The sequence below is a fragment of the Scyliorhinus torazame genome, chromosome 1 (genome assembly GCF_047496885.1).
Source record: "Scyliorhinus torazame isolate Kashiwa2021f chromosome 1, sScyTor2.1, whole genome shotgun sequence".
NCBI classification, from domain to species: Eukaryota; Metazoa; Chordata; class Chondrichthyes; order Carcharhiniformes; family Scyliorhinidae; genus Scyliorhinus; species Scyliorhinus torazame.
Window position 1 is genome coordinate 389939844 of NC_092707.1, and position 25464 is coordinate 389965307.

The window sequence follows — 25464 nt, forward strand, 5'->3', positions numbered from 1 at the left end:
GGTGACACTGCCACAAGGGGGCATTACACAACCCATATAAAAGGACAGGGCACACATGCTCTGTCTCTTTCCACAGACACTCGAGTAGGACAGGGGCAGATCAGAAGCATCACACCCAACACGTGGCTTGGAGCAGACTGGTTAGTTCGACTGAGTTACTATAGCAAGATTAGCAGGAGAGTCAAACTCAGAGAACTGTGCTAATGGTTCAATAGATCACAATGAACTTACTTCAAAGTCTGGAGTATCTTCTGGTCAAAGCTGCATCGAGTTGCAGCCTGTGTTATCCCAGTGTACATAACACATCACTCTTCTGCCGTTTTGGAGTTGTAAAGGTCGCGTGGTGGCACACGACATGTACAAATGAGTAAACCAAAATTCAGCACAAGGGCCCTCTGCCCGAGTCCGATGTTATGCTAAATATGGTCACATATAGGCACCATCTGGACGATACGAAACTAGATCCGCTTAAAAGCATGGACAGTAATGTTGAGTCCAAGGAGAGTACCTACCTTGTAAATCATTACAAAAAATAAAATTAATCCATAAAGATAAACCTAACAAAATTTCAGTTAAATTCAGCTTGGAATTTCCTAACAAAATGCATGTTTTGGTCAAAATTTTCTGATCTAATCAGCCACTAAACAGTTCCTGGTGACTGTACACTACCCTCCCTGCTAAAATGAAACACCACTCTTTAGCCAAGGCTCTGCTTAACTTTGAGCAGCATCTGCCAAACCCAAGATCTCCATTGCCCAGAAGGACAAGAGCAGCAGATGCATGTGAACATCACCATCTCCAAGGCATATACAACATTGACTTGGATAAATAATTACGGTTCCTTCATTAAAGGAAGTTAAAATTTTGTGACTCCCTATCCAACAGTATTTTGCGTATTTCTTCACCACACGGGAGCTCGGTGGTTCAAGGTGGCGGCTCATCATCACCTCAATGTCTTACTGAAGCTGTACAGGGCCTTGGTGAGACCACACTGGGAGTAGTGTGTGCATTTTGGTCTCCTTACCTACGAAAATATATCCCTGCAATAGAGGGAGTGCAGTGAAGGCTCACCAGACTGATTGCTGGGGTGGCTGGATTGCTGTATGAGGGGAGATTAAGTCGACCAGGCCTGTATTCACTGGAGTTTAAGGGATACGGGGAGAGAGTGGGAGCATGGCATTGAGATGGAGGATCGCCATGATTACATTGAATAGCAGAGAAAGCTTGATGGACCAAATGGTGCATTCCTGTTCCTATCTTCCATGTTTAAGTACATTGAGGAATGGGCAACAAATGCCAGCCTTGCCAGCAATACCCACACCATGAGAAGGAATCTTGATTTGACTATGCCCTGCGGAAAGAATATAACATGTTTTGCATGTTCATTTCATCTGTCTATTTTTTAATGTTGGATCTTTAGAGTTCAATGCAACTTCAGCAGGTTAAGTGTTTTTAAAGGTTGTTCGGTTTTGTGGATAAAAATAAATATTTTGAGTTAAGTTTAGCCGGCATGTGGCTATCTATGACCTCTTGCGCTCAAGACTTACAAAACAGGTATTTTTTAAAACTGGTTTAAGACAACCCTCCATGATTAATTTTTAAAAGTCTGGTATTTTGGCAAACTGCCAGGATATTTAAAATATGCCACAAAATTGAGATCTGAAGAAAAATTGTTTATACACTTGAAAGTATAACCAGTTATTTTTCAAATGTTTCATTGACACCCTGATTAGCCTAGATAGAGACTTATTTAAAAGCCTCATGATTGCACCAAAGATGATCTTGGAAGTAGTGCAGCAAAGGAAAAGTCTTATGATTACTAAAAGCATGATTTACAAAAAGGTAGGAATTAATCCTCGTCTTATGAGAATTGCTTCATGAGATAAAACAGTTGCTACCACAAGCAGTTGAGGCCAACGCCTTGTACGTTTTCAAGGAGTTAGGTCTAGCTTTTGGGGCTAAAGGACCAAAGGATATGGAAAGAAAGCAGCAACAGGTTGAGTTGAATGATCAGCCATGATTCTATTGAACAGAGGAACAGGCTTGAAGGACTGAATGGCCTACTCCAGCTTCTATTTTCTATGTTTCTACCTAGAAAAGGAAGAGAGTGCCGAGAAGTTGCAATAACTTTGAATGAAGGTAATTTAAATGTCTGTCTTTCCTATTTCCATGCAAAATAGCCTGGTGGTCAATAGCTGCGACAGAATGGGAGAGATATTACTCAGATAAGAAGTTCTTACGTATTTCCTATCCTCCCATGTCTCTTTTGGCTCACGTGCAATTCCTTTACAAGACATGGATAAACCCGAGTGCAAGCACAGACATAATTTGCTTTGCAAAATCTGCCAGGTCAGTTCAGGAGAGGAGCTTGTGACAATGAAATCAAGGAAAATATCTACTGTGAAATACCTAAATCCATCATCTTCCTTCTGCAAACTTCAGGCTTTTAAACCCAGGTTTTGGGATGACACTCAATATCACCCCATCTCTTTGAACAATGATGATGTTCTGCATTATGAGGCTTAACTATCTATTTTGGTTTTGGGGGGAATAAAATGTTATCTTTTTGTTTTTATTTTGAGATTTGCAAGACCAGAAAAGCAGTTAACAGCCACATTCAAGATAGGCAAACATTGAATCTTCCCTGTGCCTCATTCCTAAGTGCTGAAGTGTGCATCTTTCATCAAAACATTAAAAAACATAAATATTTGTAACTGGGTATAACACAGACCTGACACCCTTATGCTCAACTTTGAAATCAGTGTTGGCACTGAACAATTTCCAAAACATGCCTCTTTTCAATAAGATTGCTAGCACCTGAGTAGTAAATCAACTTTTATCTCACAGTGTAATCAATTTTATTCATATATTGCAACAATTTGTAACAATTCATATATTGCAACAAGGGCAGCACGGAAGCACAGTGGTTAGCACAGTTGCCCCACAGCTCCAGGATCCCAGGCTCGATTCCCGGCCTGTGCGGAATTTGCACGGTCTCCCAGTGTCTGCGTGGGTTTCCTCCGGGTTCTCAGGTTTCCTCCCACAGTCCAAAGATGTGCGGGTTAGGTGGATTAGCCTTGATAAATTGCCCTTCGTGTCCAAAAAGGTGAGGTGAGGTTACTGGGTTCCGGGGATAAGGTGGAGGTGTGGGCTTAAGTGGAGTGCTCTTTCCAAGAGCCGGTGCAGACTCGATGGGCCGAAAGGCCTCCTGCTGCACTGTAAATTCTATGATTCTATGAATTTTACATGAAAAATTTCCCATAGGTATGGGTAGGATTTCAAAAAGAGAATCAAACTATAAACAAAAATAAAACTTGACAGTAAATATGATGGGCTCTAGCCAGTGGCTATTTGTACTCGCTCAACTGTGCAGATTTTTCTACTAAAGATAACAAGATCTTTCTCCAACATTAATTTCTCAGCAAGAATTACAAGTCATCGCTTCTCAGCCCTTTGGCTAAGATGAGCGTGAGGTCAGGTGTAATGCCCGGATCTGGCATATCTCTCTTGCGGGGACCATGAATTGGATTCAATTTCAAATAGTTTTTGGAGCAGGCAAGGAGCTGGATTTGCCCATGTCCACACTCTGAGCTCTGGCTTTGTAACTCTGATAAAGAAATTTAAAAAAAAGAATGGACGAGTCCTCTCTGACTTACTTTGACCTGTATTTTGAGAGTCTTACAATACTTCCCAAGTACAGCAACATATGAATTAGTAGGCCACTTGGCCCCTCGAGTCTGCTCTGCCATTCAATAAGATCATTGATGATCTGATTATAATCTCAATCGCCCACTCCTGCCTACCCCGATAACCTTTCACCCTCTTGTTAATCAAGAATCTATCCAGCTCTGCCTTAAAAATATTCAAAGATTCTGCTTCCACTGCCTTTTGAATGAGAGTGCCAGAGACAGACACTATTTGGTCTAAAATAGAACATGATGTGGAGATGCCGGCGTTGGACTCGGGTGAGCACAGTAAGAAGTCTTACAACACCAGGTTAAAGTCCAACAGGTTTGTTTCGATGTCACTAGCTTTCGGAGCGCTGCTCCTTCCTCGCCTGAGGAAGAAGCAGCGCTCCGAAAGCTAGTGACATCGAAACAAACCTGTTGGACTTTAACCTGGTGTTGTAAGACTTCTTACTGTAAAATAGAACAGGCAGATGCAGTATTATTTAATTAAGCAAACATTTTCCAGATTCCAATTTGTCATTTGCATATCTGGTTTGAGCACAGCACATGCTATTCTCTCAGCCAAGTAGGTGACCTCCTTATTGGCAGTAGCGAAAGCTACTCTTCAACCAACCACCAAGAAATACACAAGCATGGAAAACTCATCCATTATTTTCTTTCACTCTAGAGAAGCTATTAACAGCACAACAGAGATGAGGAATTTGCTGCACATAAAAATTTATTCCCTGAGGCATTGTACGCTGGAGTACGGATGCACTGTTCCGCATCCAATAAAAAGCGGTGGGAATAAAAAGTGCTTTGCATCTGACTGGAAGTCAGATTAACAAATTGACGATTTTGCAAATAATACAATTGATTATGACACACGATTATAACTAAACCATTATTCATGAGGTGTGGGGTGAGCAAAAGCAACAATTTCAGACATCTTTCTGAACAAATTATTTGACCCATCAAGCCCATTCTTTAATTATTTGTTTGTAGAATACATTGAAGCTATGATGTGGAGATGCTGGCGTTGGACTGGGGTGGGCACAGTAAGGAGTCTCACAACACCAGGTTAAAGACCAACAGGTTTATCTAAAATCACAATCTTTTGGAGCGCTGTTCCTCCATCAGGTGAAGTGGAGGCAGGTTCACAATCACAGCATATATAGGAGAGACACAATTGCAAGATAATTACAGATTGGAATGTGAAAAATGGTTAGAATGAGTGTCTTTACAGAAACAAACAGTGTGAGTGGAGAGCGCGATAATCATAGGTAATCGAGGTGTGAATTGTCTCAAGCCAGGACAGTTAGTAGGATTCTGCAAACTCAGGCAGTATGATGGGGGTTACATGTAATGCGGCACGAACCCGAGATCCCGGCGGAGGCCGTCCTCATGCGTGCGGAACATGGCTACCAGCTTCGGCTCGCCGATTCTGCGTTGTCGTGAGCCTTGAAAGCCGCCATGGAGAATGTTCTGGCAGAATGGACACTGCGCAACAATCGACAGGCAGGAGTGTTCCCTTCCAGTCAGGGAACACTTCAGCAGTCAAGGACATTCAGCCTCCAATCTTTGGGTAAACTGTGATTCATACGCTATGATAATGAACCTGCCTCCACTTCACCTAATGAATGAGCAGCGCTCCGAAAGCTTCTGATTTCAAATAAACCTATTGGTCTTTAACCTGGTGTTGGGAGTCTTCTTTCTGCATTGAAGCTAAACAAACCCATACTTCAATTATTTGTTTGTAGAATGCATTGAAGCTTTTAATGGTACCAAAAATGCAGTGAAATTCACCTTCTTCAATGCTCAACATATTCCATTTTATCATCCACAGTGCGGTTAAACTTCTGCAATTTGTATGTATGTAGATCAAAATAACATTAAAATCATTAATGCTGCATTATTGCAGTGAGTAGGTCAAAAGGATCCCAAGCTTGATAGCTACCAATGCCGAGTTAGTTAACCTAACAACTTGCATTTAAAACTTTTTTTTAAAATGTTTTTATTCTCCATTTTCACATTTTCCTTCAAAATTTACACCCCACCAACAGGCGGCAAACGGTAACCAATACAAAGTCAATATCCTTAACATCAACAACGATCCCATCCTCCCACCGCCCCACCCAACTGTCAATATATGCATCAAATAAAAGAAACCCTCCCACGGTGGGAATAAAAAGCCAAAGACGAAAAAAAGAAAGGAGTCCGGAATCATCCATGGCCATCATTAACCTATATAGTCCCGTCCCCCCCCCCCCCCCCCCCCAACGACGACACTCAATGCCATCCAACCTGCCCAAGAGTACCGTAAATGACACCCAAGCGTTGTAAACCGCACCCCCCCCTCCCCAACTCCTCCCCCCAACCTCGGTTCCTTCCCCCCAACTTTCCACCCCGGCCAGACCCCTCGGACCCTGTTCTGCCAGGCTCCGATGGCCACAGCCCCTCCCCCACCACACCCCTGTTCACAGGCCGGCTTAAACTGGCCAACGTGGAGACCCCCGCCGGGCTCTCTTTCCACCTTGCCCGGCCCCAGGAAAAACCCAGAAGTTCCCTTTAGCACACAAACCCCGCATACACCCCACCCCCCAAAGAACCCTCATTCCGACTGAAAGTCCCATTTCTTCCCTTGTTCGAATATACACAACGTTGGCTCCTATAGCCCATACACCAGCACGCAGTGAAACAAAAAAGAAAAAATACAGTCATGAGGCTACATCGGTACATGACCATTTCTCAATTCTGCCACAGTCCTTCTGCCTTCGCAAACTCCCCCGCTGCTTCCGCCGTTCCAAAATAAAATTCCAAGAACTTGTAGGTCACCCTCAGCTTCGCTGGATATACAATGCCGCACTGCACCCTGCTAATGTACAGTGCCCTCTTCACCCGGTTGAAGGCAGCCCGCCTCCTCGCCAGCTCCACCGTAAAGTCCTGGTATACGCGTATACCAGCTCCAGCCCACTGCACCACCCGCTTCTGCTTGGCCCAGCACAGGACGTTCTCCTTTACACTGTACCTACGGAAGCACAGAGTCACTACTCTTGGCGGCTCACTCGCCTTTGGTACAGGCCTCCACGACCGATGTGCCCGATCCAGCACATATCAGGAGGGATCCTCCCCCAATCGTTTCGCCAACATAGTGGCAAAATATTCAGTCGGCCTTGGTCCTTCCACTCCTTCGGGCAGCCCCACAATCCTCAAATTCTGTTGCCTGGATCTGTTTTCCAGGTCTTCCATTTTGCCTCGCAGATCCTTGTTGATCTCTTATCACCTTCCGCATCTCCTTCCCCATCGAGGTAAGTTGATCACTGTGCTGCAGTAATGTCTCTTCCACTTCCTTCAACGCCTCGCCTTGCTCCCGCACCTCCGCTACTGAGCTCGCCACCACCGTCCTCACCGGGGTAATCGCCTCCTCCACCAGCACGTTCAAAACCGCCCCCATCTCCTTCCTCATTGCCTCCATATGTTTTGTAAACTGCCTTTCGAATTCCACGGCCATCACTGCAGTTATTTCTTCAGCCGTAAGCAATGCGGCCACCCCTGGTGCTCCAGCCTCCATTTTCTTTACTGACCCCGTCGTGACCTTTCCACTACCCAACGGACTTTCAGCTGCTTTTTCACGGCCGTTCTTTTGCTGGTCTTCGACATTAAACCCCGATTTAAAATGGCGAACGGAAAAGGCTGATGGGAAAATCAGCCAACAGGACTAAAACAAGCAGCTGCAGGTAAAACGGAGTATTCACCTCTGGGGAGGCCAGACATGATCGATACCTGCAGCCATCAGCATAACAACACACCAGCCACCTGAATATTAATTAGCAATCCCCGGGAACAATGTGCAACAAATTAGACACACAAAGCCAACCCAGACTTTCCGGCGCCAACAGGAGCCTACACAAAGAGAGGTGAACGACCACCCCAAAACCGCCCATCGATCAAGGAATCGCTCCAGCATTGGAGAATATCGAACCAAGTGATTGGGACGAAGTTCAATCACTTGGAACCAGGTACAGGGTCCGCCCCGAAAGGCGGGAAGCCCCTGGGGACTATAAGAATAGAGTCCAAGTTCAAATCGACCCTTCTTCATCCTTCCGCACCCTTCGAGACCCTTCTGCTGACCTTCTGCAACAACCGCTCAAATCGTAAGTCTTACTTCAACGCTTGCTACGAGATAGGCGCTCCTAGCTATCGACCTGTACCAGCTTCGAATCCCGCAGGCTCAGAACCCAAACGAAAGGCTATTCATTTCCCGGACCTGGTGGGCCATTTCCAAAGTTAAGTATTGGCCTGTTAGTTGTAGGAAGTAGTTTCGAAGTAGATTTTATACCTAAGTATTGATTACTGTATATAATAAATGTGCATTAATTTAACTCTTACTAAGCGGTGTGTTGGATTATTGATCATTACTCAGACTTGAACCACGTGGCGGTATCAGAAAGATACCTGGCGACTCAAGAGCAAAGGTGATAGAACAAGAGCAATTAAACTAAGGCTAAAGTTAGCAACATTGGCACCTTATTTAAGGAACAAAGTTAAAGTCCTGGAGAAAGTTCAGAGGAGATTTCCTAGATAGATACCAGGAATGAGGAATTTTAGATACAAGGAAAGATTGGAGAAATTGGGCTTGTTCTCCTTTGATCAGAGAAGATTGAGAGGTGACCTTAATGAAGTGTTCAAAATTCTGAACAATTTTGACAGGGTAAAGAAGAATATTCTGTTTCCACCAGTTGGTATGTCAGTGACTAGGGGGGGTCACAATTTCAAGATGGTCAGCAAGAGAGCTTGGAGTGAGATGAGGAGAAACGTCTTTACTGAGACTTGTTGGGGTTTGGAATGCGCTGCCTGGGAGAGTGGTGGAGTTGGATTCCATAGGTTTCAAAAGAGAGCTGGATATATATTTGAAAGTGATTAATTTAGAGGGCTACAGAGAGAGAGCTGGGGAATGGGACTAGCTGGGTAGCTCTTTTGGGAGCCAGTGCGGACTCGATGGGCTGAGTGGCCTCTTTCTATGCTGTAAATAACAAAACAGAAATTTGACCCCAAGCCACAAAGTGATGTTAGAGCAGAAACAGGTAGGTGTAACTTATTAAATATTAAGAAAGGTAGAGAGGTGGAGGTGTTCAATGAAAAAATTCCAAAGCTTAGGCCTTGGCCACCAGTGATGGAGCGATTAAAATTGGAGATGCTCAAATGATTAGAATTAGAAGAGTGCAGGAATCTTCAGAATTGTGGGGTTGGAGAAGATGGGGAAGGGAGTGGCCATGGAGGGACTTGAAAAGGATGAGTAGCTTAAAATGGGGTCATTGTTTAAATGGAAGTTAATGTAGGTCTTTCAGCACATGGATGATGAATGAAGAGGCCCTGGAATGTGTTTGAATCCAGGCAGCAAAAGATTGGATGACCTTAAGTTTACAGAGTTAAGAATGTGGGAGGCTGGCCAGGAAAGCATTGCAATTGCCGAGTATAGAGATAATAAAGACAAAGTGAACAAAGGTTTCAGCATCAGATGAGCTGAGACAGGGGCTGAGTACGGCAACATTACAGAGATAATAATAGGATGCCTCAATAATGGTGCGATTACATGGTTGGAAGCTGGATCAAATATGACAACATGGCTGTCAAAGTCTGGTTGAATCCCAGACATAGAGAGGGATGGAATCAGTCATTAGGGAATAGAGTAAGTGGCAGAGACCAAAGACAATGGAATCAATTTTACCTGTATTTCGGTGGGGAAATTTCTGCTTATCCAGGACAGGATTTTAGGAACAGTGAGGTCAAGGCATCTTAGGGTAGTAGTGCAACAAGCAAAACTGAAGTCAATGGGCATCAGGGGGGGAAACTCTTTACTGGCTGGAATCATACCATACACAAAAGGAGATGATTGTGGTTGTTGGAGGTCAATCATCTCAGTCCCAGGTAGCAGCCTAGGCCCAACCACCTTAAGCCACTTCATCAATGACTGTTCCTCTATCATAAGGTCAGAAGTAGAAATGAACGCTGACGATTGCACAATATTCAGCATCATTTATGACTCGAGGACAAAGCAGTCCGCTTGATTGGCATTCCTTCCACCAACTTAAACATGCATTTCCTCCGCTACCAACATACTGTCAGCAGAGTATATTATATACAAGGTACTCTGTTGCATATCACCAATGCTCCTCCCACAGCACCTTCCAAACCCATGACCTCGACCAACCACCTCAAAGGACAAGGGCGATTGCGATGGGGATCATCACAACCTGCATTTTCTCCTCCGTTCACACGCCTTGAAATCATATTACCGTTCCTTTACTGTTGCTGGATCAAAATCCTGGAACTCCCTTTCTAACAGCACGGCAGGTACACCTGAAGCAGGTGACTGCAGCGGTCCAAGAACTCACCATCACCATCTCAAGGACAATTAGGGATAGTCAACAAATGTTAGTATTACTAGTGACATCTACATCCCATGAAAAAATAATAAAAATAAACAAGCTAGGGAGAATACAATTATTTTCAGCACCGTGGTGCTCCAAAATAGACCGGGCTAGCCTGCTCACCATCAAATAACCACTGTAGCCAGAGCTAGTGCAAGAATATTAGATGTCCTTAAGACTCGAGTCGCCCACCACAATTAACTTGGTTAGTATGATTAGGAATTCTGCATTTGTCAGTATTTGTGAATGGACATCAAAAGATCAGGATCTTTCAGTCTGACTGTTGAAGGCCGTCTGTTTACTTATGATGTTTCATGAATAGTTCATTCAGTTTTTATTGCCAACTCCCACACCCCTCCAATTTTGCTGCTCTAAGCCACTGCCCAGTTCAGTACTGGTCCTGATTGTAGTGTTTGTGGAATCAAGAGGTGGGGAGGAGGACGGGACAGCCATCATTTACAATACTGCCAATGCTGAATAATTGAGCCCTCTACTTCAGGACTGAAATAAAGTTTGAGAGGAAAACAAACACCTTTTAAAAAAAATGACATGACATCCGTGGGTCAGGAAAGGACTTTAAACTAAACATCTCGCTCATACAAAACTTTTAAACAAAACTTAAAACAATAAGGGCTCTATAAGTTTTGTAAATTTCTGTTCCAGAAACATGACAAGAGTCATGACATAATTTATAATGCTCTCTTAAAATCTATGATTAACGTAAAGCTTTTTGAAATTGTTGTATACAAATATCTCTCTACATTATCTTTCTAAAGGCTGAACATCTTCACAAAAAAAATTCGAAGGTCTTGTTTATCTCATTCTCATCCACCAAAGCGGGAGATTCATTCTTGAGTCATGTTAACTGTTTCACAAAGGAGATGCAAAAGGAAACACCGAGAACACTGATATTGGTGTCACCATCTGAACTACGCAAGTGGTGGGTAAATTAAGTTGGGTGTTGGGAGAAAGAGAGATAGAAAAGAGCAAGAGCTCAGCAAAAAAAAAAAAAAAATCTGAGTTATTGCTGCTGACAATGTGACTTCCAAATGCAATAGCCAATTCAAACAAAATTCAAATGAAATTAACTTGTATGTGCTGGTTCTGTAAATTGCAATATACTTGCCTCAGAGATAGCTGAAGAAAAATGGTTGCAATTTTTGTGCATTAAATGATATGCATTTCCTTTGTATTCCTTTCCAAGCTCCTCCACAATGCGCTCCACATCATCCTCTGTAAAATCAGTGCTACCCATCACAATTGCTTCCCTGTGGAACACAAACAGGTTACGTGAACTCAATCTTGTGCAACAAATGCTGTGACACTGAATTCCATTTATTTCATAAATCCTTATTTTACTGGAGGTGCTAACTGGCTTAAGTTCCCTAGATGGTTCCAGAATTATCAGAAATATTCTGTTCTCCATACTAGCCTAGTTTTCTTAGATTTAGAAGTGATCATGGTAGTAAGTGAACTTTTCTGTAAAAATTGTCTTACCCACAACTCATTCGAGCCAAACATGTACATAGCACTTCACCAAGAATTGAGCAGAGTTGCTTTACTGGTATGTATTTTCCAGTCATAAATATTACACATGATCTTAAATATATATTTTTACCTTTTTCCAATTAAGGGACAATTTAGCGTGGCCAATCCATCAACCCTGCACATCTTTGGGTTGTGGGGATGAGACCCACGCAGACACGGGGAGAATGTGCAAACTTCACACGGGCAGTGACCCAGGTCGTGAGGCAGCAGTGCTAACCATTGCGCCTCCTAAATATTATAAATTATTTAATGTTCCACAGAATCACAGAATGGCTTTGGTGCAGGAGGTAGCCATTCGGCCCATCGTTTCTGCACCAGCTCTGCAAACAAGCAGCATGACTTAGTGCCATTTCCCTGCCTTTTCCCCGTAGCCTTGCACATTGTTTCTTTTCAAGTAATCACCTAATGCCCTCTTGAATGCCTTGATTGAACCTGCCTCCACCACACTTCCAGGCCGTGCATTCCAGACCCCGACCACTCGCTGCGTGAAAAAGTTTCTTCTCGCATCACAGCTGCTTCCTTTGAAAATCACTTTAAATCTGTGCCCTCTTGTTCTTAATATTTTTACGAGCAGGAAGTTTCTCCTTATCGACTTTATCCAGTCCCCTCATGATTTTGAACATCTCTATCAAATTTCCTCTTCTGTTCTTCTCTCCAGGGAGAACAGTCCCAACCTGAAGTTTCTCATCCCTGAAACTATTCTTATGAACCTTTTCTGCATTCTCCAATGCATTCACATCCTTCCAAATGAGTGGCACCCAGAACTGTACGCAATACTGCAGCTGAGGTGAACAATTGTCTTGTATAATTTCAGCATAACCTCCTTACTTGTACTCCATGCCCCTAATAATAAAGCCCAGAATACCATATGGTTTATTAACTACTCTGTCCTGCCACTTCCACTATGCACAAATACATCCAGGTCCCTCTGCTCTTGCACCCCCTTAAGAAATTTATATATAGTCTATTTAGATCTATAGACCTATTTTATATAGTCAGATCTATAGACCTATTTTATATAGTCTATGTTCTTCCCACAAAAATACATCACCTCACATTTCTCCACATTGAACTTTACCTGCCACCTATCTGCCCACCCCAACAACTTGTCTATGTCCTTTTGAGGTTGTACACATTCCTCTTCACAGTTTACAATACTTCCAAGTTTTGTGCCTTACGCAAACTTTGAAATTGTCTCTTGCACACCAAGATCTAGACCATTAATATACATCAGGAAAAGCAGGCCCCCAGGGAACGCCACTACAAATATTTCAGCTTGAAAGCTATCCATTGAACAGCACTCTCTGCTTCCTATTATTCAGTTAATTTTGTATCCAAGTTGTGATGTCCCTTTTATTCCATGAGCTTTAACGTGTCTCACAAATCTGTTGTGTGACAATGTATCAAATGCCTTCTGAAAGTCCATGTACACATATCAACAGCATTACCCTCATCAACACTTTCTGTTTCCTCCTCAAGAAACACCAGCAAGTTTGTTAAACACGATTTTCCCAATAGAAATCCCTGCTGGCTCTTCCTAATCGACCCACAATTTCATGTTATTACTAATTTTGTCCTGAATAATTTTTCTATAAGCTTACCCACTACTGATATTAAACTGACCGGCATGTGATTGCTAGGGTTATCCATACAATCTTTTTTGAACAAGGATTATTTTATAAACTGTGTTTTCATTTTTTGTTGTCTTTTTTAAATAAATTTAGATTACCAAATTCATTTTCTCCAATTAAAGGGCAATTTAGCACGGCCAATCCACCTACTCTGCACATCTTTTGGGTACCGGGGGCGAAACCCACGCAAACACGGGGAGAATGTGCAAACTCCACACAGTGACCCAGAGCCGGGATTGAACCGGGGACCATGCTGCCTAAGGATTATTGTATAACAGTAAACAAATATTGTAGGGCGGCACGATGGCACTGCTGCCTACGATGCTGAGGACCCGGGTTCGATCCCGGCCCCGGGTCACTGTCCGTGTGGCGTTTACTCATTCTCCCCGTGTCTGCGTGGGTATCACCCCACAAACCAAAGGTGTGCAGGGTAGGTGCATTGGCCACGCTAAATTGCTCCTTAATTGGAAAAAAAATAATTGGGTACTCTTAATTTTTTTCCCAAAAAATAAAGAATAAGTAAATAAATAGTTTCTTTCCTAATTTTTTGAGTCACAATTCTGGAGCCACTCAGAATCACTACAGTGCAGGAGGCCATTCGGCCCATCGAGTCTGCACCAACACTCTGAAAGAGCACCCTACCTCGACCCACACCCCTACCCTATGCCTGTAAACCAGTAACCCCACCTAACCTTTTGGACACGAAGGAGCAATTTCGCATGGCTAATCCACCTAACATAGGTGGGAATAATTTTTTGTATTTATATGTTATATAATATTAAATCCAAAAGGAGCAACAGTGATCAAAAATACTGGAAAACTTCATTTCAATTGTCCCTTCTGCATATGTTATGTGAAATTATCTTGACTTGGCACTAATTTGAGATTCATTCTGTAGCGTACTCGTGCAAACCACAGAATTGTTACATAAGCAGCCATAATCCGACAAGGGCAAATTGCACCAAGCAGGCATTTTGTCTCAGGCTGGATATTATTTTCGGGCATTGATTCATTGAAGCGAAGTAGCATCATAAATCAATGCCCGGGAACTCTTTGGATAACACAATCATGGAGCACCACAAGCAAAAGACTGCCGAGTTCCAAGGGCACCACTTTCTCAGAGGCATTAGCTAGGGCCAATAACTGCAGTTTGCCAGCGTTGCCCACATCCCAATAATAAATGAAGTAATCTACAGTCATCACCCCAATCATTGTCAAACTTCAATGGCTTCAATTTGAAGATCTTGATCTCCATCTTCAAATTCCATTCCACCCCATCTTCAACAATACGTTTCAGCACACACGCTTTCATACACTCTGGTCCCGATTACAGGTTGCTCCCCAACAGCTCCTAAAGTATCTGTGAAGGCTGACCTTTTGGTGCCCCCAGCTCTGCCCTCTGAAAATCCCATAAAATCACTTTGTATTGATGGCCATCTGGTTATGGCCAAATAATAAATAGTTGGGGGACGGGGGAGGAGAAACAATTGGTGATATGACTTGTGTCCTTGGCTTTTAGTTACACAGGGAGAATAGATGCCACTGCCCATCAGTAACTACACTACTAATTTTGTGCATGCTTTATGTTTGCTTTCCCCAAGTCCATCAAACCAGCTTTACTCCTATGAGTATGATGGACTCTTAATGAAGACAGATTATTGGACTTTCAGAAGCATCCGAAATATAATAATTCTTGCATACATGACTTACTTAAATTTGAATGTGTCTCCTAGTTCTGTTGAGTCTCCAGGACTGATTTCAAATATTCCTGAAAATGGATAAGGATGGCCACCATAGGCAAACTCTGCAGAAAATAATGCACCTTTAGCAACAGATTTAATTTTAACACATATTTTACTTTGCAATAACATTGACCTAGACTTATCATAATGTGATGAAATTTGAAGCACTCAGCAACAGGACAAGTTGCAAACAAACTCCATTTTGAGGTACAAAATGAGGAAGTTTAGCAATTCTCCACGATTTGGAGAATCGCTGCTACTTACATTGGACGTTCTCAATTACAACATCTACTAGTGTAGAACCGAGGCAAAATTAAAATCAACATTTTGCAGAGACAGGTTGCGGTACGAATTGCAATTTGCACATTCAGAGAGATTCAAAAGCAACTGATAGCAACTCTCATTCAGACTTGAAACATTAGCTCCCTTCTCTCTCCACAGATGCTGTCAGACTTGCTGAGATTGTCCAGTATTTTCTGTTTTTGATTCAGATTCCAGCATCCGCACTAATTTGCTTTTCTCGTTGCGTTGCAGTGTGGGTTTTAAATATCCGTGTCCTCAGATATCCTTTTTTCCCTCTCAGGAAGGAGACAGGCAGCATAATGGACTTGTACAGAGTAGGCACGGGCACTTGAAGAAGCAGGAGGAATTACAAAGCAGCAATGAAAGCAGTTAAGTAGAAATTGACACTCCGTAACTGTCCCACAATCTATGAGGTAATGCAGTTGGTATGGCAGTAGGGACTGCAGTAAACTGAGGCTCACCACAAACTTAGAGATAATGTCAACCATGTGACTCAAGGGATGTGGAACAGAAATGTATAAGCATTGGATCAGAAGCACTTAAATCCAAACAAAAAGTAAATAATTTAGTAAATCTCATGCAGTCTTTATTTTGTTTAATCCTTACCTCTGCCATATACTTCAATGCCTGAGTGGAAGACCCCAATTCCCAGTGATGTGGTGTATTCATTAATCCAGTACTAGAAACGCAAAACAAGCAAAAAAGGTTCAGAGACATTATAAATATCAGTCAATGACAGCTTGGAGGTGGGTCCTGTTGGGGTGGATGTTAGCGTCTCCACCCTGTGACACGGCTTGGTGGGTGGAGCTACTTGAATTTCTTTGACTCTCGGGAAGGTGAAACCTCAGCTGAAGAGGGTGAAGGAAGAATTTCACAATTCATGGGGGGTGTTTATTATGCACTTCCGCGAATTGGTTGCCATTGAACATTGGGGGGGGGGGGGGTGGCAGAGTTGGCGGTATTGTTGTCTTTGGTTACACTGCTTACGGGTCGACTGTTAATTTGTGTTTTTTTACCTGGAATGTACGGGTGGATGTTATGGTTTGTTTATTGAGTGTGGTGCGGTTTGCGTGTGGGGGGGTTGTTATTGTATATGTTTTTGTTTGTTTTTTCTTTGGTTGTTTATTGATGAATATGTCGAAAATATGGAGAATAAAAAGATTTAAAGAAAAAACACAAAATGCTGGAAAAACTCAGAGGGATTGTAACAGAGATGTGTAGGTCACTAGATAGAGGAAGCATCAATGGCAGTAGTAGGTGCTGGTAGTTGCATTAAGGTAAGATATCAGAATGTGTTAATGGAAGAATAAAGGTCAGTGCTCAGTGAAAGCAAAACTTAAGAATACGTGACAGATTGCCCGGTGACATTGGGACAAAAACTGTATTTTTTTTTAAAAAAGGTCAAGATGGAGGAGAAAGGTCACAGTCTAAAGTTGTTGAACTCAATGTTGAGTCCTGAGGGCTGTAACGTGCCTAAGATTAGGTGCTGCATCTCCAGTTTGCGATAGGCTCCACTGGAGCATTGCAGCAGGCCAAGGAGAGACACGTGGGCATGAGAGCAAAATGCTGAGTTTAAATGGCAAGTGACAGGAAGGTCGGGGTCATGCCAGTGGGCTGAACGAAGGTGTTCCGCAAATTGGTCTGCGTTTAGTCTCCCCAATGTAGAAGAAATCGCATTGGGAGCAGTGAATACAGTGGACCAAATTGAGGGAGGTACAAGTGAAATGTTGTTTCACCTGAAAGGAGTGTTTCGGGCCTTGAACCGTGGGGAACAAAGAGGTATTGGTGCGGGTGTTTTGCCTTCTGCGATTGCAAAGGCGCCATGGGAAGGGGATAAGGAGTTGGGGGTAATAGAGGGATGGATAAGGGTGTCATGGAGGAAGCGGTCCCTCTTTCGAAAACATTTCTGAACAATTATCAATACTATGATACTTCATTCAAAACAATCACAATGGTACATGTGGTTAATCTGCTTACCAAGTGTTCATAACACAGTGTATTAATGGAATACAGGCGAAAATATAAAAAGGTATAGGAGAACCAACCCAGAATAAAAAAGATGACTACATTTTTCACAGTTGATAAGCTGCTTTACTGTATTATAACATTTGTATCTGTGGATTGTTGACAATGGCAAAAGTCAATTTCCTTTTCAGTCCTGAGACAATAATTTCATGGAAAAACATTTTGCTAAAACTTCTATTTGAAGAGGAAGAGCTGTGTGTTTTTTAAAGGATAAATTTAACAGTTGGAAAGAATTTAAATTTGAAGAGTGGGTGGCATGGATAAGAAACAACAGTAAGGAAGGTATCAGAAAATATAGCGAGACTCAAAAATGAATCAAGATATATTTACATGAATGCTGAAGAAAAATAAAATGAATGGTTTATATTAATTGTTAGGATACCGGACCAGACCCCAGTCTTTGTTCAGATACCGAACGAAAACCCCCAATTTGCAATTTGTCAAAATTGTGAGGAAAGGATACTTCGCCTAGGAGTGATCACTCTGACCAATGGCTATCTTTTATGTTAAAACAAACTTTAATTGAAACACAGAATTAACCTTATTATCAAAGAAATAGCTTTACATTGAACAATTAAACAGTTCTTACATAAAAGGAAAAACTGTAATTCACTAACACCTGTCACTATATTCTAACTCAGCAACACAATAAAAATCCACTCATAAATAAAGTTAGCAAACCAGGATTTAGTTGCTGTTCTGTTTGGGGACCTTTGGAGAGAGATCCTTTCAGGAACAGCCTGAAAATCCTTCTATCTTGTCAGACTGAAATTCTAGAACAAACCGCCAAAATCTACAGACAGACCTGGCTCCTCCCTTTAATTTCATTATCTGTATCCCACTAACGTGTCCCATGGTCTGCTTAGCTAGGACTAAATACAATCCCTCAATTATCTACACCCCAGAGAACCTCATTTCTATAAACAATACTCTGGTAGCCATCTATATATAAACAAGTAGATGGTTTAAATCAATGATTACCTCACCTTTTACGACACCTTAATTACAGCTTTATTAGACATACTGCCAATATATATTTGAACCAAGGGATTTTTTTACTAACATTACTACAACAAAATATAATATATAACTATTTCTTACAAGATAGATATTCAATTACTGCATCGGCTAAATTAGGAGGCTGAATAGGAAATATGCCTGCAGTACGATAGGTGGAACAGGAGGATGCATAAAGAAATAAATTATTGAAGGCACATTGAGAGGAAGTAACTGGGAATTTTGAGTGGCTCTGGGAGATAGGAGAGAAAGTTCTGTTTGGAATGTGTTTACAGGCCACCACAAAGTTGAGGCAGATGGCATACAAACAAAAAATACTCAACAGATCAGGCAGCATCTGTAAAGGGAAACAGAGTTAATGCTCAAGTCAATGACCCTTCAGAGGCAAATGTGTAGCTGTGGAACATTATAAAAACATTAGCACGAGGCACTCAGTTGCATTAAGGATCGCATTTATATCTAGCCTTAATGTAGAAACACATGGCCAAAATGATGGGCTTTAAGGGGGGCTCTTAAAGAATTTGAGGGAGGTAGACAGCGATTTTTAGGAATGATAGGCTAAGATGGCTGCAGGAACAGTTGTCAATGGTGAGACAAAAAAAGTCAGAGGTTGTGGGTTTGGAGGATGAGAAGAATTGTAGGTCTAGAAAAGAGTTCTGACCATGGCTTTATTTAAACACAAGGCAGAGAGCTTCAAAAGTAGGATGCAATATAGGCCAACGAGGACATGTGATAGGTGAGTTGCACTTGGAATGGGAAAGGATACAGAAGCAGAACTTTTAATTAATTAAATTTATGAAGGGAAAATGATAGAAGATGGCCAGCAGTGACAATGGAATAGTTGGGTTTCGTGATAACAAAGGCATGGGGAATTGCTTCAGAAGGAATAGACTGAGGAAGAGGTAAACGTTGAGATGGAGTGAGAAGAAGATCTTTAAGATGATGGTATGGGGTTAGAAACTCGCATCACAGCTGATCAGTACATTACTGTTGTGAACAGCCGGATTCAGCCTGCGACAAAGATCAGTAGGGGACAGAATCGTAACCAAACATATGGAGCGGGATTCTCCATTTTAGCGGCAGAGTGTTGACGCCATCGTAAGCGCCGGAGCGTTTTACGACAGCGTCACCTGGCCGCTAGGAGCAGCGATCCCCCAGCCCACAGGTGGCCAGCATGGCAATGGAGCACTGCACGCAGCTCCAGCTGCCGATACGGGCCCCAGCACTGACGGCGTGGGTCCGCGCATGCGCGTGGCTTGCCATCTCTGCGCCGGCCACCATAAAACATGGCAGAGCCCTACAGGGGCCCAGCGCGGAGGAACATAGGCCCCCCCCCATGGAATTAGCCCACCCACCGATTGGTAGCCCCCGATCGCAGCCCTGGCCACCGTGGAGGCTCCCCGGAGTCGGATCCCCCCACCAGAACGGCTCCCGCAGCCAGAATGCCAAGATCCCACCGGGTAGGACCACACGTGAACGATGGCTGCAGGACTCGCGGCCCCCGACTGGCGCCGCGGCAACCGCGCCGGCGCCATTGCCGCCAATTCTCCGGTCGCCGGAGAATCGGCGGCCCGGCGTCAGAGCGGTGTGGCGGCCCGGTGGAATTCTCTCTCTCCCCCCCCCCCCCACAGCGGGATTCCTCCCCCCACCCTCCCGGCGAGATTCCTCCCCCCCCGGCGATTCTCCGACCCGGGATCAGAGAATCCCGCCCATGTGGTCAGTGGCCAAAAATTTTGTCTTCAGTCATGTGAATATTAAAAAGCTGCAAATTCAGGCTCATCCATGACTGAATACTGGGCAATTAGTTTGACAACACAGAAGCAGCGACGGAGAGACAGATGTGTGTCATTAGTATCTATGCGGACGCTGACCATCAAGTCCCCAGATTATGTCTCCAAGGGGCTACATGTAGTTTTGGAAGAGGTGGCGCCAAGGATAGATTCTGGGAGACCAGAGAAGTAAGAGTGTGGGATGGAGTAGAAGTTATTATGGTCGAAGCTCAGGATCCTCATGACACAGACCAGAATTTGTTCTTGGGTCATAGCTATGTGCAAGGAAATCTATTTCAGTGCTTCAAAAAAAAAACTTAAATGTTAGGTGAGGGAACCCACAAATGGAAGGGAAGATGTATTAATAGTTTGTTCTATCTCATGAGGATTGTCCTTTTTAAGTTGAAACGGGGGCAAACAGTAATAACAATGTTGATCAGAAATTAAATTTCAAGTGAAAAGTCTAAAAGGGTATAAAATGCTACATATAAATAATAAAAGGAACAATTCAAAAGGGAAAGAATAAAAGCAAAAGAGAATGGATGAAGAGAGAAGTCATTAGGAGGAAGGGCAGAAAAATACCTGATAATTACAGAGAAAGAACAGGATCAAATCAGTTCGAAAATCCAGCAGAGGAAAGCCATGAAGCACAAGAGAAAAAACACTGAACATGACAGGGATATAAAAAAAAGTTGAAAGAAAATAATGTTGTATTCTTATATATATTAGAAACTAGAGAAGGGTGCAAAGGGACATTTGACCAGTGAAAGTTTCAATCAGAGGACAAGGGAATGATGGAATTAGAAACATACAAAGAAAATAGAAGTAGACGGAGGCCATTCAGCCCTTCGAGCCTGCTACGCCATTCATTATAATCATGGCTGATCATCAAGTTCAATACCCTGATCCCACCTTCCCCCATATCCCTTGATCCCTTTAGCCCCAAGAGCTATCTCGACTTCCTTCTTGAAATTATACAGCATTTTGGCCTCGACTAATTTTTTATTTCTTTTTATAAATTTAGAGGAGCCAATTATTTTTCTTTTCCAATTAAGGGGCAATTTAGCGTGGCCAATCCACCCAGCCAGCACATCTTTGGGTTGTGGGGGTGAAACCCACGCAGACACGGGGAGAATGTGCAAACTCCACACGGACAGTGACCCAGGACCAGGTCCTCAGCACCATAGTCCCAGTGCTAACCACTGCGCCACATGCCGGCCGAACTAATTTTTGTGGAAGAGTCACCACCCTCTGGGTGAAGAAATTTCTCCTCACCTCAGTCCTACAAAGGTTTACCCCTTATCCTCAAACTACGACCCCTTGTTCTGATCTTCCCCACCATCGAGAGGATTCTTCTTGAATCTACCCTGTCTAATCCTGTTAGTCAGGAAATTACATCTTGGGGTAGCAAGGAGACAGACCATACTCTGGCTTGGGAACTTCAATGCCTCAGTAGTACCATTATTGGTTAAATTGATGGAGCATTGATGAACACAGCTGCCAGACTGACCTGCGGAAGGTGGCAGTTGAATCAACAGGAATGATGAGCCTACTCAACCTCACCCATCTATTTGTCGCAGATGCAGCTGTCCATGAATGCACTGGGTGGAATGGTAGCACAGTAGTTAGCACTGTTGCTTCATAGCGCCAGGGACCCGAGTTTGATTCCTGGCTTGGGTCACTGTCTGTGCAGAGTCTGCACGGTCTCCCCATGCTGCATGGGTTTTCTCCGGGTGCTCCGGTTTCCTTCCGCAAGTCCCGAAAGGCGTGCTTGTTAGGTGAATTGGACATTCTGAATTCTCCCTCAGTGTACCCAGACAGGCGCCGGAGTGTGGCGACCACTGGGTTTTCACAGTAACTTCATTGCAGTGTTAATGTAAGCCTACTTGTGACACTAATAAAGATTATTATAATTACGGGTAGGAGCAACAACTGAGTAGTCCTTGTGGGTATTGTCTTCACACCAAGGATATCCTGCACTGTGTAGCATGACTGCAGTGCTAAAAGGGACAGATTCAGAACAGATCCAGCAGCTCAAAACAAGGCATCCTCAAAGCACTGTGGGCAATTTGTAGCAACAAAATGATATAACCAACAGAAACTTTTACTTTATGGCCTGGCACATTGCTCATTCTACCTGGTCACCATATAGCCAAGGGGTCAACCCCGATTTATAGTGTAGAAGTGCACGGGCTTGGAGGGCCGAAGGGCCTGTTCCTGTGCTGTACTTTTCTTTGTTTGCATGCCTAATTGGTTCAATTAGGCTGATGATGGGAGCGACATCTGGCTGCAATGGCTTGGCAGGGAGGGGATAAAACAGAGAGCATTCTTACTCCTGATTGCGATCCAACAAGCTTTACGTACATCTCGTGAAAACAGGATTCAACTTGCCTGTATTTCCCATTGATGTCAAATAGCAGAACACCACCCCTTTTTAAGGTTCGTGGTGAATGATAACCACTTATGCAAGGTACAAATATCAGTTGGTGAAATTGCATGTAATTGGGCGTGTTGTGACCACTAACAATCACATTTACAACATAGATGAATTATCGGTGGCAGCACGGTGGCGCAGTGGGTTAGCCCTGCAGCCTCACGGCGCCGAGGTCCCAGGTTCGATCCTGGCTCTGGGTCACTGTCCGTGTGGAGTTTGCACGTTCTCCCCTTATTTACGTGGTTTTCGGCCCCACAACCCAAAAATGTGCAAGCTAGGTGGATTGGCCACGCTAAATTGCCCCTTAATTGGGGGGGGGGGAAATAAATTGGGTACTCTAAATTTTTAAAACAATGTAGGTGAATTATCTAAACTACATATTTTTTTAAATGTCACCGTCGGAAAGTAAACGGTATTATGGGCCAGGGTTTAGAGAACACCAAAGTATATCTTGGAGTTCATCTGACCCACAAAGTTTAATAGATTTTAGTTATGGGGAGCACAAGGGCCCACTTTACAGGTGTGATGCAACAGAGATCTAAAGTATTTTTAAACAAAAACAATGTTTATTCTATAAATCCAGTTAACATTTTATAAACACGGTAAACATCTTATCAACTACCAACACTGATACCCCCCCAAAGATACAGTACTCTATAGGTAACCCGTAGTAACTTTCCGAACAACATCCATAAGTCAAAGACCCTTTTTAACAGACAGTAGGTTTGCATTCCTTACAGAAACAGGTATTACTTTGAAATCATCAAGTGATCTGGAGACATTCTTTAGCATGCAGAGAGAGTTTGAATGCAGTTCTCCAACTGATAACAAAACTAAAACTCAGAGCCAAAAACAGCTTCTAGCTCAAAACAAAAGTAAAAAGCAGAGCCAGAGCCCAGCTCCACCCACACGTTGACATCACTGTAGCCACTTGAGAAGATAAACATTTCTTAAAGTGACATTCCCATGACAACGGTCACATTCAGATAGTAGTTTAAGGCTGTGAATCATTTTTTTAAAATAAATTTAGAGTACACAATTCTTCTTTCCCCAATAAGGGGCAGTTTACCATGGCCAATCCACCTACCCTGCACATCTTTGGGTTATGGGGGACCCGGGAAGAATGTGCAAACTCCACACAGACAGTGACCTGAGGCCGGGATTAAACCCGGGTCCTTGGCGCTGTGAGGCAGGGTTGCTAACCATTGCGTCACGGTGTCGCCCAAGGCTATCAGTCTGCAACCCGTTTCCCAACTGAAAGCAAAGTTTTGGGGGGAGGGGGAGAAAAATCGATGCCAGTGCTCTTGCCAGATTCATATAAAGACTGTTGTTTTGCATTTTGTGCCAGTGAGTGACCCAAGATAGGGGCTGGTTTAGTACATGGCTAAATAGCTGGCTTTTAAAGCAGAACAATGCAGGCCAGCAGCGCGGGTTCAATTCCGGTACCAGCCTCCCCGAACAGGTGCCGGAATGTGGCGACTAAGGGCTTTTCACAGTAACTTAATTTGAAGCATACTTGTGACAATAAGCGATTTTCATTTCATTTCAAGATAGTCAGAACTGTCATACTGAAAGCAAACAGCACCTAAACTAAACTCTTGATTTTAAAAACGAAACTATGATTCTTGCCATTGCATCAAACATACTGAGCCCAGCATCATTATTCAGTAATGGTATGTCTGTGATCACAGTGGCTCTAATTCAGTAAATGCAAACTCATCACAATAGTGACGTATACTGTAGATGTATTGTCATGTGAGTGTACCTTTCAGAAATGGGTGTTTATAAATGGATGTGTATATAAATATCTCTGGTGAGAGTACCTTTAAGAAATGGGTGTTTACTATTGCAGTGATGCAGAGAATGGGTGGAGTTGGGCTGTCTGTCAGCTTTTTACTTTCATTTTAGGCTGTTTACTGCAGGGTGTGTTTTAGTTTTGTTTTCAGTGTTGGCGCTGAAGCCAGACAGAGCAGGTGTACTGTTGATCTCTCTGTCATGAAAAGACTATCTCTTGATCATTTGGTGAATTCAGAATTATAAATGTTCTGAGTAGTGACTTTAACCTAACGAGCTTCTGTTAAAGGTTATGTTTCTTTTGTCTTGAAATGAAATGAAAATCACTTGTCACAAGTAGGCTTCAAATGAAGTTACCGTGAAAAGCCCCTAGTCGCCATATTCCGGCGCCTGTTCGCTGAGGCTGGTATGGGAATTGAACCATGCTGCTGGCCTGCCTTGGTCTGCTTTAAAAGCCAGCTCTTTAGCGCTGTGCTAAACCAGCCCCATTCTGGATGTTGGTTGGGAAGTTATTAAGGATTACTTAGTGTTGTATTCTTTGGGGGTTGTATTTGAATTGATGGTTGCTAAGATGTTCACTGTATGTTTTAAAAAGGTTAACTTGAGTTCATAGAATAAACATTGTTTTAATTTAAAAGTACTGTAAAGCTCTGTTTGCACCACACCTGTAGAGTGGATCGTGTGCTCCCCATAATCACAATCTATTAAAAGTCGTGGGTCAGGTGAACTCCATGCTACACTTTGGGGTTCTCTCAACACTGGCCCATAACAGTATCATAGCGCAGGCCTTCAATAAATTCTGGACCAATAGTTACAATTTCTTGACATATTTGCCAAGATGTGTCAGCAAAGCAGGGAGTTGCGTTTTGAAAGAACAAACTGGCAGTGGATGCCATTACATTGTAAATATTCCAAGAAAATATGATGCGAGGGAATTATGCCATGGTTTACACCTCAATTTCTTGGGACGTTTGCGCTGTGTGACATACCTTTACTAAAGCAAGTTATTGCACATCAGTCCCTCATTAAAATCATGTTTTGTTTTTGATTTTAGAACAAATTAATAAAATAAATAAATAGGATAGCTCTTTCAATGTGCTGG

General features: G+C 43.0%; 1 protein-coding gene across 1 annotated transcript in view; it reads right to left on the reverse strand.

The window, feature by feature from the left end:
• desi2 (desumoylating isopeptidase 2) overlaps positions 1-25464 on the reverse strand; it is a 112845-nt gene that overhangs the window by 17505 nt on the left and 69876 nt on the right. Inside the window, exons 2-4 of the mRNA XM_072512976.1 lie at positions 15930-16002; positions 14989-15082; positions 11226-11367 (exon numbers count right to left, since the gene is read on the reverse strand). Coding sequence (XP_072369077.1) covers positions 11226-11367; positions 14989-15082; positions 15930-16002 — 309 coding nt within the window. The remainder of the gene's footprint in view (positions 1-11225; positions 11368-14988; positions 15083-15929; positions 16003-25464) is intronic.